At 41.5% G+C, this 13933-nt stretch overlaps 1 protein-coding gene across 1 annotated transcript in view; it reads left to right on the top strand.

Annotated features, from left to right (window-relative positions):
• SH3RF1 (SH3 domain containing ring finger 1) overlaps positions 1-13933 on the top strand; it is a 148920-nt gene that overhangs the window by 112719 nt on the left and 22268 nt on the right. The window contains exon 6 of the mRNA XM_019534597.1: positions 10995-11149. Coding sequence (XP_019390142.1) covers positions 10995-11149 — 155 coding nt within the window. The remainder of the gene's footprint in view (positions 1-10994; positions 11150-13933) is intronic.

Genomic DNA, 13933 nt, shown 5'->3' with positions numbered 1-13933 from the left:
AATTTTGGCACTAAGGATCCTTAATGGCAACCTGTCTTTCAGTTCCATCTGTGAATATATTACAACTTTTGCTAGTTTGTTTCAATACTTAAATACCTTCACTGTTAAAAATGTGGATTATTTCAAGTCCCAGTCATTAACTTTTTACACCTTTAATACCTTGATTGAAACACTTTTCATTATCAGATTTCTGTTCCTGTGTGTAGGTATTTAGGTAGCAATCAAATCACTCCTAAACTAGAGTCTGCTCCTTAAGCCTATGGTTAAAGATACGCTTTCCAACGCTTCAGTAATACTGCCTGCTTTTCTTTGAATGCTCCCTTAGTGGTTGGGTTTTTTGTTTTGTGGGTGTTGAAGTATAAAGCTCAGAACTGAGCACAGTATTCCAGTAGCAATCACACCAGTGTAAAATGCAAGGATAGTATAACCTCCCTATTCCAACGCAGTAATCAATTGTATATAACCCTAAGGACTGCATTAGCCCCTTTGGTCTGGATGTTACATTGAGAGTTCACGTCTAGCCACCAAGATTTTCTTCAGAGTTGCTGCTTCTCATGATAGACTCTCTCATCCAGTAAATAAGGCCTTGATTCTTTGTCCCTAGATGTATAACTTAATTTCTGGCTATCTGAAAATGTATGCTGTAGGTTTATAATTAGTTTACCAAGTTCTCTCTCTCTCTCTCTTTTCAGGAGCTTCTCCTCTTTGTTTACCATTCTGCCTACATTTATGTCATCTCAAATATTATTAGTAAGAATAATATATTTTCTTTTATTCTATGCAGGTTCTTACACAACATCTTTCATACTGATATCTTGGTGCTTTCCAGTAGTGCAATAATAAAACAACTAATATTTGTCACACAATAAAACAACTAATATTTGTCCTCACACCTTCTCCCCAAATAAGTCTGTGTACTAGAGTGTCATTTGGTTTGGAATTTTTTAAAAAATGTAGGCCTATGTTACAGTATGTTAAAGCAGACAAGCTCAAAGAAATGTTGCTTGCACTTAAATTGGAAGATGGTGAAGTTTGTGATGATCTTTCATTCCTAAGGAATGTACTTCTACAGTGCTTAGCCAGTTCCCAAGAAAGGTCTTTCCTTCACAGACAGTCTTTAACTTTGTAAAAAGTCCTGTTGGATAAAGGAGCAAAGTTGTCTGCCACAGTCATCATTCTGGAGCTTGCCAGTCCTTTACATACCCTGGACCCAGGACATCGAACATTTCAAACTCATATTTATTATTCTGCAATCAATAGACCAGTGTACAAAAGTCCAAGGTTTATGATAACTTGTGTTGCTGAGGAAGCCTGCTGCAGTGTTCTGTACCAGTTGGAGTTTCCTAAGTGCTGAGGCTTTGTCCCTAGATATATTTTATTGCTATAGTCAAGCCAAATGACTTGATTAACTGAGTTCAGGTCATCGTTCACCAAGATGGGATATAGTCTTCAAGTCCGCTGGAGATGGTAGATGTTGCAATATGAAATCTTAGCATAAATGTAGAATCTTGGAACACTCCTGAACTATGGACTGAATCGGTCATCCATGGATGTCTACATTTTGTACAGTGGCAGACCAGTTAAAATGTCTTGAAAGGCAAGAACTTGAGATTCACTCCAGACTCATGCCAAAGGCAGCTTTTAGCTGACAGCTGTAAATGGCTATGTTGTTATTCAGGGTAGGAAAGTCAAAGGGTTCTGATGCTGGCCACATTAGTCCTTAGCGTGCCTAGGCTCAGAAAGACCTTTGATCTTCAATAAAAGGAAACTGAAACAGCTGTTTGGAATGCTTTCTTTTGTCCACTGTTATCATCTCTGTCTTGCTCAAGTGCAGTGAGGTCATTCTTAAAATATTAAATAGAATGGAGCTGGGACTGACCATAATACCCTAATGCACCAAATAGGTGACAGATGCCTACTTAGTGTTAGATTTTGAGAGGTATTAATTAGCCAGCTTGTAATATAAACCAGGTTGATTTTCTGTAGTTCCTCTTTCTTAATCACAGTGTTATGAGGTACCAACTCAAAAGCCTTATTCTAACAACACTATAAATTTCACCCACCAAATATAATTAAAAAAATGTCAAGTTCATTTTTGAAAGGTCTTATTTTCCATAAGCCTATGTTAATTGTCCTTAGTCTGTACTACCCTCTTGCTTTGTGTATCAGCTGTTACTTTACCAGGCTTAGAAGTTTTATGATTACTCATACTATGCCATTTTAATCATTTTAATTATTGGAATGGGAATTTTTCTTTCAGTCCCCTTAAATTTCCCCAGTAGTTCAGGACTTAGTAAAAATAAACCTTTACACTCCAGAGAGCTCATTGGTCAACTCTTTTAAAATTCTTCAGTTCCAGTCACCCAGGACTCCTGACTTAAGGAGGGTGAATTTCAGTAGTTTTGTCTCGAGACTGTTTTGAGACTGATGCATTTAGATGCCCCCTTGTTATGGAAGATGATGCTAATCAGCATAGACAACCCAATAGTGGTTATCTAGCTCAGACATTAAGTAGCATCTAGTATATTTTCTCTGGATGAATTCAGTTTTCTTCCTGATGAGCAGAAAAAATATAGTGTCTAAGAGCAGCTTTGTTCTTTCCATATATACAAATTAAAGGCAGATGATTCTTGTATTCTTTGCCACAGGTTAAATTAGATGCAATGTTTTTTAGCGGATGCAGTCTACAGTCGTAGTGAACAAGTAGTTCCTTGTTAATTCCCCCATGTTATATCCTCTTCTTTTTTATATATAATATATATATAATAGTTTGCTAGACAGATCCTGTTCCAGGTGGCTGTATTGTACTTGCATAAGGTAGAATTTTTATCCATAAATTATACTGATGCATTCTGGACTGACCAGTCTGGCAGTACTCTCTTGGGATCATAATTATTACTGATATCTATAGATCCTTATTGACATTTGTCAAGAGCCATGGGACTCTTTAGCCTGGAAAAGCGCAGGCTCAGGGGTGATCTGATGGCCACCTATAAGTTTATCAGGGGTCACCACCAGGATCTGGGGGAACATCTGTTCACCAGAGCGCCCCAAGGGATGACGAGGTCGAACGGTCACAAACTCCTGCAAGACCGTTTCAGGCTGGACATAAGGAAGAATTTCTTTCCTGTCCGAGCCCCCAAGGTCTGGAACAGTCTGCCAGCGGAGGTGGTTCAAGCACCTACATTGAACACCTTCAAGAGTAAATTGGATGCTTATCTTGCTGGGATCCTATGACCCCAGCTGACTTCCTGCCCTTTGGGCAGGGGGCTGGACTCGATGATCTCCCGAGGTCCCTTCCAGCCCTAATGTCTATGAAATCTATGAAATCTTGATACAACTTAGCCATTGTTGACCAAATGGGTGTGTCTACACCTGCTATTAATGAGCATGAATAAATGCCGGAGCTTATTGCTCCAGAGTTTATTGCTCCCAGACACCACATCTGCACGTTCACCCAGACAAACAACACATTGAGCCAGGTTGGAGCAGTCCCTGCTGGCAGGAGGTCTGGGGGGGTCAGCCTGCCAACCCAGGGCTGCTCTCCGCAGCTCAGTGTGCTGCAGAGGAGTTGGCTGGGGCATGAGGGTACTTTCAGTGTAGGGCTAGCCAATAGGCAGCCCCTGCACTGAAGCACCTGCATACCCAAGCTAGCTGGGGCAGCATCTACATGCGCGCAAGCAAATTAGTTCATTCTGACTTAATAGGGGCACACACGTAGATGTGCAACATTTGCTGAGCAGCCGATTAGTCGGTTGCTTAGTAAACATCTCGTGTAGATGCATCAAGTGGGAACTACTGCACTGACTTTTTAAGATTCTTCCTTTAACATTTCTTTGGAATTCCTGAACACTGTGGGAAGTCAGACATAGCAGGGAGGTACCTGGAATCATTTGCATCAGAATTTTGCCTCCTTTGATTGATGTTTCTGCCCATCAAACATGCCACAACCCTAAGCAACCCAGTAATTTCAGCCTGGTGTTTCTTCAGCTGTGCTATGTAAAAGTGGTAGCTCTTATTTTATGTGTATTGACTCTGTGCTGGTACAAATGCCAGTCCATTTGATACAGCTCCTTTTTATCTTATTCCGAATTGGACTGAGGAGAGAGAGAAAGGAAGAGGAACTGAAAAGAGGCACAATGGGATTCCTAGTAAACTTCTAAGTAAAAAGAGGGTATCTTATCCACAAAGAATCTCTGAAGGTATATATCTATCTTAATCTCTGAAGACTAACAAAGGAAAAACTATTGTCCTGGTTCTTCCTTTAAGGAGGATGTTTTTAGGAAGGATGTTATGAGCCCTCTTGTGTTTGAGTTATTGAGCAAATGGTTTCTGGACAGGTCTGAGGGATTTCTGGAGATGACGACCCCATGGATCTTGTAGGTACACCTATGTATAAGACCATTTTATGGTTGAGAGGTTGTATCCCTACTTGGAGGATAATGCATGCATGCAATGATTCTTATTTTCTTCACAATATTTTGGGCATTCGTCAGAACAGCATCCATTACAACAAAAGGTCTGTGAGAAGTGTAGTTTAAAGCTGGGGACTAATGTCAGTATGCATAGGAGTTAGAAAAGAGAGTGTTTTTTATATTTCAGTATTGGTTGGCTACATGACTAGCAAACTGCTGTACTACTGGGGAAAACCTGGTTTGATATTTATGAGACTGAGATCACTGCTTCTGAAAGCTTAAATAAAATAGTTTCAAGAAGTTGCCAGCAGTTCTCCTTCACTGTAAAAAAAACAAAAGAAAACAAAAAAACTTTATAATTTGAATGGCATACATTTTAGTGGTTAAATAACTTGACATTTTGCCTTTTTGAAGATCTTTAAAGAAAATGCATGTAGTAAACCAAGTGATTCTGAAGAGGAAAGAGATGATTTGGATTAGTAGAGTTAGAGCTCCTTTGAGAAGTAGGAGTAAGAGAAATAAATGTATTGGCTTATAGTCATCCTGAAGGCAAGGTAGAGATGCACCTCACAAACTAAGTACATAAGGTATATAGAGAACATAAGGTTTTGTGAACTCAAGTTCACTTCATCAGATGCTCAAGTTCACAAAAGCTTATGCTTTCTATATACATTATTAAGCTAGCTTGTGGGCATGTCTACATGAGATGCTTTACTGCACAGTAGACTAATCTACTGTGTAGTAAAGCATCACCATCTATATGCATACATCATTTGCTGTACTGTAAATTAGTCTACTGTGCAGTTAGCTATTACCTGTAAATACAGGTAGTAAACTAACTAACACATGTATAGATGCTGACTAACAGCAAATTTCTTCCCAGTCAGGCCCAACACCAGGGGGCCACAGGGTACAGGGAACTCCCCCAGTCCTGGCATTGCTCAGCTCCTGGCTCCCCACAGATGCTGGGAGCTGAGCAGCACTGGGGCTGGAAAGCTCTCTGCTTCTCTGCCCAGCTGGGGGCTGTCTAGGAGCTGTGCTGCTTCTGGGGCAGCTCCCAACCAGCCCCCAGCTACATGGGGAAGCCCCACTGGGCACAGGGCTTGTCCCTATGTGTATGGGACCAGAAGAGCATCTGGCTTTCAGCGCCATGCACATCAGGACCCCTCCTGATGTGCACAGGGTCAGGAGACAGTTGCTGCTGCAACCAACAGAGCTCTCCTGGCCCCATGTGCATTGGGACCAGCCCCATGCTCCCTGCGAGCCCCCACGCTAGTACCCCGGGGATCCTGAAGCTCCCTGTGGCTGTTGCAGGGGCCAGAATAGGGTACGATCAGCCATGTACTGGGCTGCACCCATTGGAAGCGGATTTGCTCCCAGTAGGGAACGCGTATAGACATGCTCCCAGGGAAGGCTTTCTGCACAGTATTTTACTGTGCAGTAAGCCTTTATAGCATTAATATCACATGCAGACGCACCCTGTAAGGTGCATATCTACCCTGCCTTCTGCCTAACTTCAGACTAACACAGCTCACTACCTCTTTATGTTCATCATGCCTTTAGATTCTGTAAAAGACTGAAATTATAATGATGAGTTTGGGTAACAATTTCCTGCAGACAGTTTACAGATTGTTGCCTTTAGGTGCCACTGAACCTGAAATGATGTTGACCTGTTCAAAGTTAACGGCTAGGAATGGATGGAGTTGCTTTGAGTGGTTACACTGTTTTATCTCAGAGGACTTACTGGGAAATTAGAGGTCATTCTGCGTCTGCTCAGAAATGGCATGGCAGGTTTCCATCCTAGTTGCACAGCTGTAAATATGAGCCTGCCTGGAGCATTATCACAAGGCATACCATGCTTTTAGTGTCCTGATGGCACTTAGTTCTATACCTTCCTTACAGTCAACCAGCCAGATCACTAGTATAAATAACTTTGCAGGAGAGGGTTTAAATAAGAGCTCACTGTCTGGGGTTTAATCTAGATAAAATGAAGATAATTTTGATAGGTTCAGAGCAGTAATCAGAAGAAATAAAGTGAGATTATATCAGTATGGCTGCTCTTACTTGTTCAGGGTCAGAGTTCAGGAATGTTTTTAGACTTGAGCCATAATTACTTAACCCTCTGGGCATAATGCTAGCTTCCTATTTTCTCCAGCCTTTTTTGGATGTGATGAGGGATGGCAAAGGTTTGTTTGTTTGTTTGACTTTGCTTATTTGGTGTTTAACCTGATACTCCAATATTGAGTTGATTCAGATGAAACAGTAGCTTTACCTTTGAATTTTAATATTAAATTAGGGTGTCTTGAGCACAGGCACAGGAGGAGTTGCTATTGGCATTTTTCAAGCTTAAATAAAGTATTGGTTTCACTATTTTGAGGCAGAATAAGGTATGTGGTATTTATTCATGTTTGAAAGCTCACAGCTGCTTGTCAAGGTTTTTTATGTCTTTTAAATGTTGGTGTCAGCATTTGGGAGTACATTCTATGGCTGAAGAATCATTTGCAGAAAACTTTAATTTTTCACTTTCCATTTCATTAGATAAACCGTCCTATTTAACCAGCACAAGTGGTTTTACTAAATCACTTATTTTTGCACATGTCCTTTTGTGAAACATTCAATACAGAAGCTGTCAAACTTGGCTTGAACTGGAAACAGATTTGTTTCTCAGTATCTGCAAACGAGATGGCTGTATGCCAGAATTTCTGAAACCTTGGCTAAAGCATTCAAATCTAGTTTATTAAGTTGTAGCAATGCAATCTGTGGAGTATTTGTTGTCTACAGCCCATCAGGTATTTTGTTTAGCTTTCTAGATTCTTGCCAAGTGTTAACATGTTTAATTGGGCTATAGTTCATTCCAGCTTTCATCTCAATAATACTAGGTATGGTGAGAGTGGGCAGCAGCATGAGAATCTGAATAAAATGGAACAGAGTAGTGATTGTGAGTTGTATTTTAACTCATTAAGAATTCTCCTCATAACACACATATATCCATGTAAAACACATCCTGTGTAGGATACACATTTTATAAGTATAAACTGATCCTGCCTGGCTATTGTGTGTGAATGTATGTTGTGAGATTCAAGGGACTAAAAAGAGGGCAGGCAAGAGGGAGCATAGATAGCGTTTTGTGCACTTACTTGAGGGGAGTGAAGATCTGGAGTTTTGCTTCTTGCTCCTTCCTGCACAGTGACCCAGTTTCTACAGGAGTGATGTAAAGTGCCACAGTCAGCCTTGCCAATAGCTTGGTGGTTAGGGCAATCTCCAGAGAGGTAGCTTGAGATATCAGGTTGAGGAAGGCCTATGTTTTAAAAGACGATGCTAAATCCTGCTCAATTCTTTGTAATCTGTCATAATACAATTCCAGACTGGGGATCCCAAGGAGATGGAGGTGCTCACCTATAGCACTGAGTTTAGTGCCTGCATACTGGAGGGGAGGAATTCCAGACATTCTTCTGTGCTTAGCATTTATTTTTGCAAAATCTTGCATGCTGTCAGATGCTTACTCGCGTGGTGGGTTTTCTTAATCATCATTCTGAGGTGTCTGATTCTCCCCATGCACTCTTTTCCATCCGGGGGTTGGGGAGTGGTGCCTAAATGTGTTTAGTGCCATTTCTTAAGTGCCTAAGTCCTTTATAGGCTCTTCCCCTTGGTCCAGTGTAATCAGAAAAATATAAAGCAGGTTTGATAGTTTTAATACACAATGCCAACCCATTTCTAAAACTTTGTTTTTTGACGTCCTGGTCTAGAATAGATATTGATACTGTCTGATGTGAATTGTTTTAATCAAATCACACAATTACATCGTTCTTGGAGGATCGTGCAGGATTGCCAACTGTCCTTAATTTTATGGACAGTCCATAAAAAAAAGGGGCTACAAATCCTCGTCTTTAAAGTCTGGGGGGAAAAAATGGAGCTGTCCATAGAAAACTAAGCAACAACTTGGTTGAAGATCCATCATCAGACTGAGGCTGGGTACAACATAAGGAGCAGAGCGGTAGCACCGTGTTTCTGAGTGGGAGTGTAGCACCCTGAAGGGAGGTCAGGGCTTTTGTGGTCTATGGGAGCTTCCATAGCCCCCTCACCCCCAGCCTTATGCTGCTGCTGCATCCTATTGGGCTCGAAGATAGGCAGGGCTGTGTGGACTCTTGCAGTCTGAGGTACAGGGTGTGGCAGGGAGGGGGCAATTCAACCAGTATGGTGCTACAGGCCTGGGAGGGGGAGAAAGGATGGGTGGGTATCTGTGCCAAGACAGGGAGAGCAGGGTCAGCAGAAGTAAAGTTGGGGGCTGGGCAGGGCTGGGAGCAGCACAATGCAGGGTACAATTGCAGGTATCAGGTGTGTGGGGGTGAGCAGGGAACCCCTGTGGTGGGGGAAGCACAATGTAAAACTATTGCTACAGTCAAGTAAGACTGTTAAAAGTTGGTGCTGAACCCCTGCATTTGAATCTGGCCCTTGTTACTGCCATCCAGGGCCTGGCAGAAGAGTTGCCTGTTTACGTTATGTAAAATAATTGTCAGTAAAAACATATATGTCAGTAAAAAGCTTGGACATTGTCAGTTTAAAAAAACAAGAATTCTTCAGTTGGCAACCCTGCATATACACTCTCTGTCTGGGGTATAGTTTGCCCTGTAACAAGGTATTCTGTCCCTTTTAAGGAGGACGAGTCAGTCCTGTTAAGGAAGTCCAGGTTTGGGGCATTTGGGTAAGCAGCAAGATTTAAAAGTTCCCGGGCAAAGGCAAAAATAGGAGGAAGCAAGCTGTGCAGGGAACAGCTTTCTGCAAGGAGGGGCTGAGGCAAAAGGGTGTCCTGTCCTAGTGTCCAGGACAAGATGGGGTTTTGTTTTGTTTGCTTCTTTAAGCACTGAGCATTGCTTTAGGGAGCTGGCTGAGGGCTCCTCAGGGAGCAAACTCTCCTACAAAAGCCTCCTACAGGGCTTAGGGACCTGTTTACATACCTGTTTGGAAGTCATGAATCTGTATATAATCAAGAGTTTTCAATGAAAATAAGATGGAACCATTTCACGGCTTGCCTTCCTACTCAGACTGATTACGTATTCTGGAGAAATACGTTGTCCTTATACTGAAGTTACAAGTTACAGTGATCTGTGACTATTTCTGACAGATTTTAAACACTATGATCAAACAAGTCATTACTGTAGACTAGAAGTGTGAGAGTGAATTTTATGAAGCTGTCTTTTTATTAGCATATAGACTGAATGTCGTAGAATGATTAGCCCACTGTGGCATGTATTGTGTGAATTTTTGGTGAGAAGAATTGGATTATTGTTTGGAAGAATTGAAAAGAAAAACTTGAGAAAATTAGCTGATCAGGGAGAAAAATGCTAATTGAAAGGTATTTTAATTATAAATGTCATGGTAGTAATAAGTATTTATGTGTTCATGTACTGAAATGAACAGGCATCAGAAATTTGTTCATAAATTAGAAACTTGTGTTACAGTAGGGCAGGGGTGGCCAACCTGCAGCACAAGTATCATGGGCAACCTCTATGTGGGGCACTTGGCAGATCAGGCAGGGGCATGCAGAACAGCGGCAGATAGGACAAAGAGCAAAAAACAGAATAATAGACCAGGCAGGGAGCACAAGGCAGGAAGCAAAAAGCAGAGCAGCAGATCGGTCAGGGGAAGGGAATCAGGGCGTGTAGCTTAATTTGTGGCATCCCTGCCAACAACGATGGCCCCTGCTGCTATGAAGCATGATGTGTAAAAACAGTTTTTGCTTTTTTTATCACCTTTTTCTGATTCAGTTCTTGCATGCTGAAGTTCAAATATTTGGGGGGGGAGAGAGAGCAAAAGGCAGTCCCCCTTTGTGGGCCCATTTTCCCAGGAGTGTCAGTACATAGGGTCCTAACGAATTATCTAAGGTTTTATAGATCAGAAGGTAACAATTGCTCCATTGATTTTTCAAAAGGAATGGAATCCTGTAGGCAGAACCCCCTTACTGCCTGGAAAGGGACTGTGGCTTTTTCTGGTGTGCTTGTTAAAGATTACCAATTGTGATAATACTGAATTTCAAAGCTGGCACTTTTAAATGAAAGAATAAGTGAAAGTGGCAACAATAGCACAGTGACTGTGGTCTGATATTGTTCTTGCTTTTTAAAGCCCACACATCAAAGGGAATTTTCACCAGGAGGGGTGGTTTTGGGTGCAGTGAATTGTTGTATATTGTTTGTTAGTCTCATGTTACAAAAACAACCACGGATTGAAGTCTGTTCAAGAGTAGGATGTAAAACCCTCCCCCATGGGCTTTATTTAAGAATTCTCATAAAAATGTTGTTTGTTATAATTAGAAACAACACTTTCAGCTTCTCCTGCACTGGGAAATTGCTTGTCTGTTTGCTTAATTGGCTGTCATGACGTCAAGATCTTTAATTGGAAAAAGAGGGGGGGTAGAAGAGGGAGAAACCACGTTGTCCAGCTATATCTTTCCAACAGATGGTAGTTTTGTGCTTGCTCAACTTGCTTACTGTTACTTTTTTTTGGTATCTTAACATACTGTACATTTTGCAGCTTATTGAACAAGACCAACACCGCTTGTTCTTATTTTTCTTTTAATCCTAGAATATAAATCCCCCTCTTCCGCCACCTCCTCTTTTGTCTGCCACAGTCATTGCTTCAACATCTTCAGGGCCACCTTCTGCAGGACTAGTACAAAGGCCTGTGTCTGGATCAGCTGACCAAACAGCACATTTACGGCCACAAACTCGACCAAGTGTGTAAGTAAAATTGAAATTTGTTACCACTTAGAGTAAGTTTAAGGGAGAAGAAAAAACATGGAATAAATCAAGTCCTTTAAGAGATGACTTGGAACATGTTATCAGCTAGCCTGAATCCTGCTCACACACCCAGAAAGAAGGACATCTAACTAGGAAACAAAAAAAAATGGTGTTGGTAGGTTATTTTCAGCTTAAGTAAATATAATAGGATGTTGCTGTGTTGTGTTACATGAATACACTACATATAGGGTATATTTATTGTGGGGGGAGTGAATGCACTTCTCTTTTCCCTGAGTTCAGGATGAGAACTATGCAACTCAAGGGTGGCAAAGTCCCGAATGAATTGTTCAACATCTTTCATTATGAATGGAATGAAAGGACCATCCCACACAGAATAATTTATGCCAGAGCACAGAAAACACCATCTTACTTGCCATGTTATATAAGCATGTTCTCATCAGGCTTCTTGTCCAGGTTGCAAATGCAGTTCAGCTGAGGATTCTGCAGTTCAGCTAATTAGTGGGTGGCAGGTTGGCATGAGACTGTTAGTTAGTGTTATGTCTTCACACTTGCATAACAAGTGAATATGAGCGATCCTTCTGAGTGCAAATATTTTATCTCTAATGTGCTCCTGATGACACCTGCCTTCCTGAAAATGTCATTGTGTATGTTTTGGAAAAGATGAAGGATGTGAGAAAGAAACAACTTGGAAGTGGCTGAAACATCTGAAGGACACTGGAATAATGCAAAACCCTCTATATTTATTCTACAGCAGGCCAGCCTGGAACTTCTGTTCTGTGTCTTCTTTTTCTTTTCCTTTCCAGCAGATTTCTCTCATTCTGTGATAGAAAGTCCCCACCCACCCCTTTTGCAGGTACATCTTAGAATCCTTTGCATCAGTTTCTTTGGATAGGGTCAAGTGTTCAATTCAAGCACTGGAAATTTGCAGCTGAAAAAAGTAGTGAGGGGAGGGTGTACAAGCCTTCCAACCCTATGCCTGGATAGCAATAAAGTCACCTCAAAGCTCTTCTGCCAGGGGATGATGTGTAGCTTCTCCCTCACTATCCGCTCCTACTCCCACACAGTCCGATGGCAGACAGATTGTCTCCAACTGATACCATGTGGGCATCAGCTAAAAGTAGCTGTGCTGCGTTACCTGGAACTGTGCATGGGGCAGGAGGCAGAGCAGCTGGATCTGTCCTAGTCCAGGACAGATCCAGCTGTGGGAGAATCCCTCCTATCTGGTGAGGCGAGAGGCAGATGGACTAGCCACATCCAGCCCTAGGAGAATGCAGCAGAGTTCCCATAGGGTGAGCTAGCAGGAAATCAGTGCTTTTCCTTCCAAGGGAGGGAGCACTGTGGGTTACTGGGGGTCCTCCAGAGCATACAGCCATTCAAGCTTTCCTGAGAGAAGGGTGGTCTTCCTCATTGGAAGAAGGGCTCTCATTTTTTCATGGAAGAGCCAATTCTTTTCTGCAAAAACTGCGTGAATGGCTGTATGCTCTCTTTTTGTGCTGGGAAAAATGCACAAACTCCTGTCCATAGCCTTTGACATTGCTGCAGATGTATTGTTGTTGCAAAGAATTCTACAGAGCAATTAATCCAGTTCCTTGTTTGTGCCAGTTACTCTTGCCAAGATATTTTAAGAGTTTGCTATATGGGGTTACTCGGGAAAGCTGACAAATTAACTAAAGCTGTGAAGTTACTGCATGTCAGTTAAAGCACATTAAACTGCCTCTGCCTGGGGGTTTAATGTACTTGAACTTCTGTGCATTAACTTCACGCATTTAGTTATTTTGCCCTAATTTTCTTGATTGTCTCTGTGTAGGCTGTTCACAAGTCATGTCCATTCTGAAGTCTTTTGCTCCCCATATGTTGTTTCCTTAGATTGATTTTCTGTAGTTCTGCCTCTGAAGCACCATTGCAGATATTGTAAAGGATGCTGAGCCTTAAATTTAGGCACCCAGGCTCCAGCTGAGCATAACTTAGTAAAGATTCTGGATAAAAATTTCGCAGGTGTGGGACTGCTGAGCAGGAAGGAACAGCAAATGGTTGATGATATAGAAGACAGGAGGAACAAAAAAATACTGTCTTCTTTTGCAGTCAGTGGACAAAGGGCCAATTCTGCCCAGATAGAGAACGTTTTGTAAAGCCTGCATTTCCCTGGGAGGGAAAGGCAAAGGAGGGGAAAGAGAGAGCAGAAAGATCAGTTGACTTCCCAGTTCATGAAAAGATGAGCTCTATTTTGAAAAAGGAAGCACTGGAGAGTTCTGCACAGGAAGGACTGATTAGCTACTTCTTGAATATTTTTTTTTTTTAGAAAATGCTTTCCATTGTTTATAGATGTTATTTTCCACATGTGTAATATAAACATGCATTTTAAAGTTAAAAATTTTTATTTTAAACTATTTCAGGGCACTGAACACTGAAATGACAGTAAGAAATTCTACCTTAATGAAAAATGTCTGTGCCACTGCTAGCACAGAACTGTAGAGGCTTCTCAGTTTTATTTTTATAGTTAAAAAGTGAAGCTTGGAATTCGTAAAGAACTTATTTAAAAAAAAAACAGAGAAGGAGAGGAGATGTTGACCTCCCACCATGACTCCTGAGTTACTGCATTATGCTGTTACTTATGCTTTCAAAAGCTGGAAGGGAAGTATTTCAAAGTGAAACAGCAGCCACTCAGTCAGTCCACTGACTTCAAGGTGACATGTCTCCCTGCAGTGTTTCAATTGTGCAGGAGGGCCCCAATTTTCCTGCTTAAAAAGAAAAAAAGTTAAATCA

The sequence above is a fragment of the Crocodylus porosus genome, unplaced genomic scaffold (assembly GCF_001723895.1).
Source record: "Crocodylus porosus isolate Cpor-Errol unplaced genomic scaffold, CroPor_comp1, whole genome shotgun sequence".
NCBI classification, from domain to species: Eukaryota; Metazoa; Chordata; order Crocodylia; family Crocodylidae; genus Crocodylus; species Crocodylus porosus.
The sequence above is the reverse complement of the archived record's forward strand: the minus strand, read 5'-3'. Positions and strand labels throughout refer to the sequence as shown.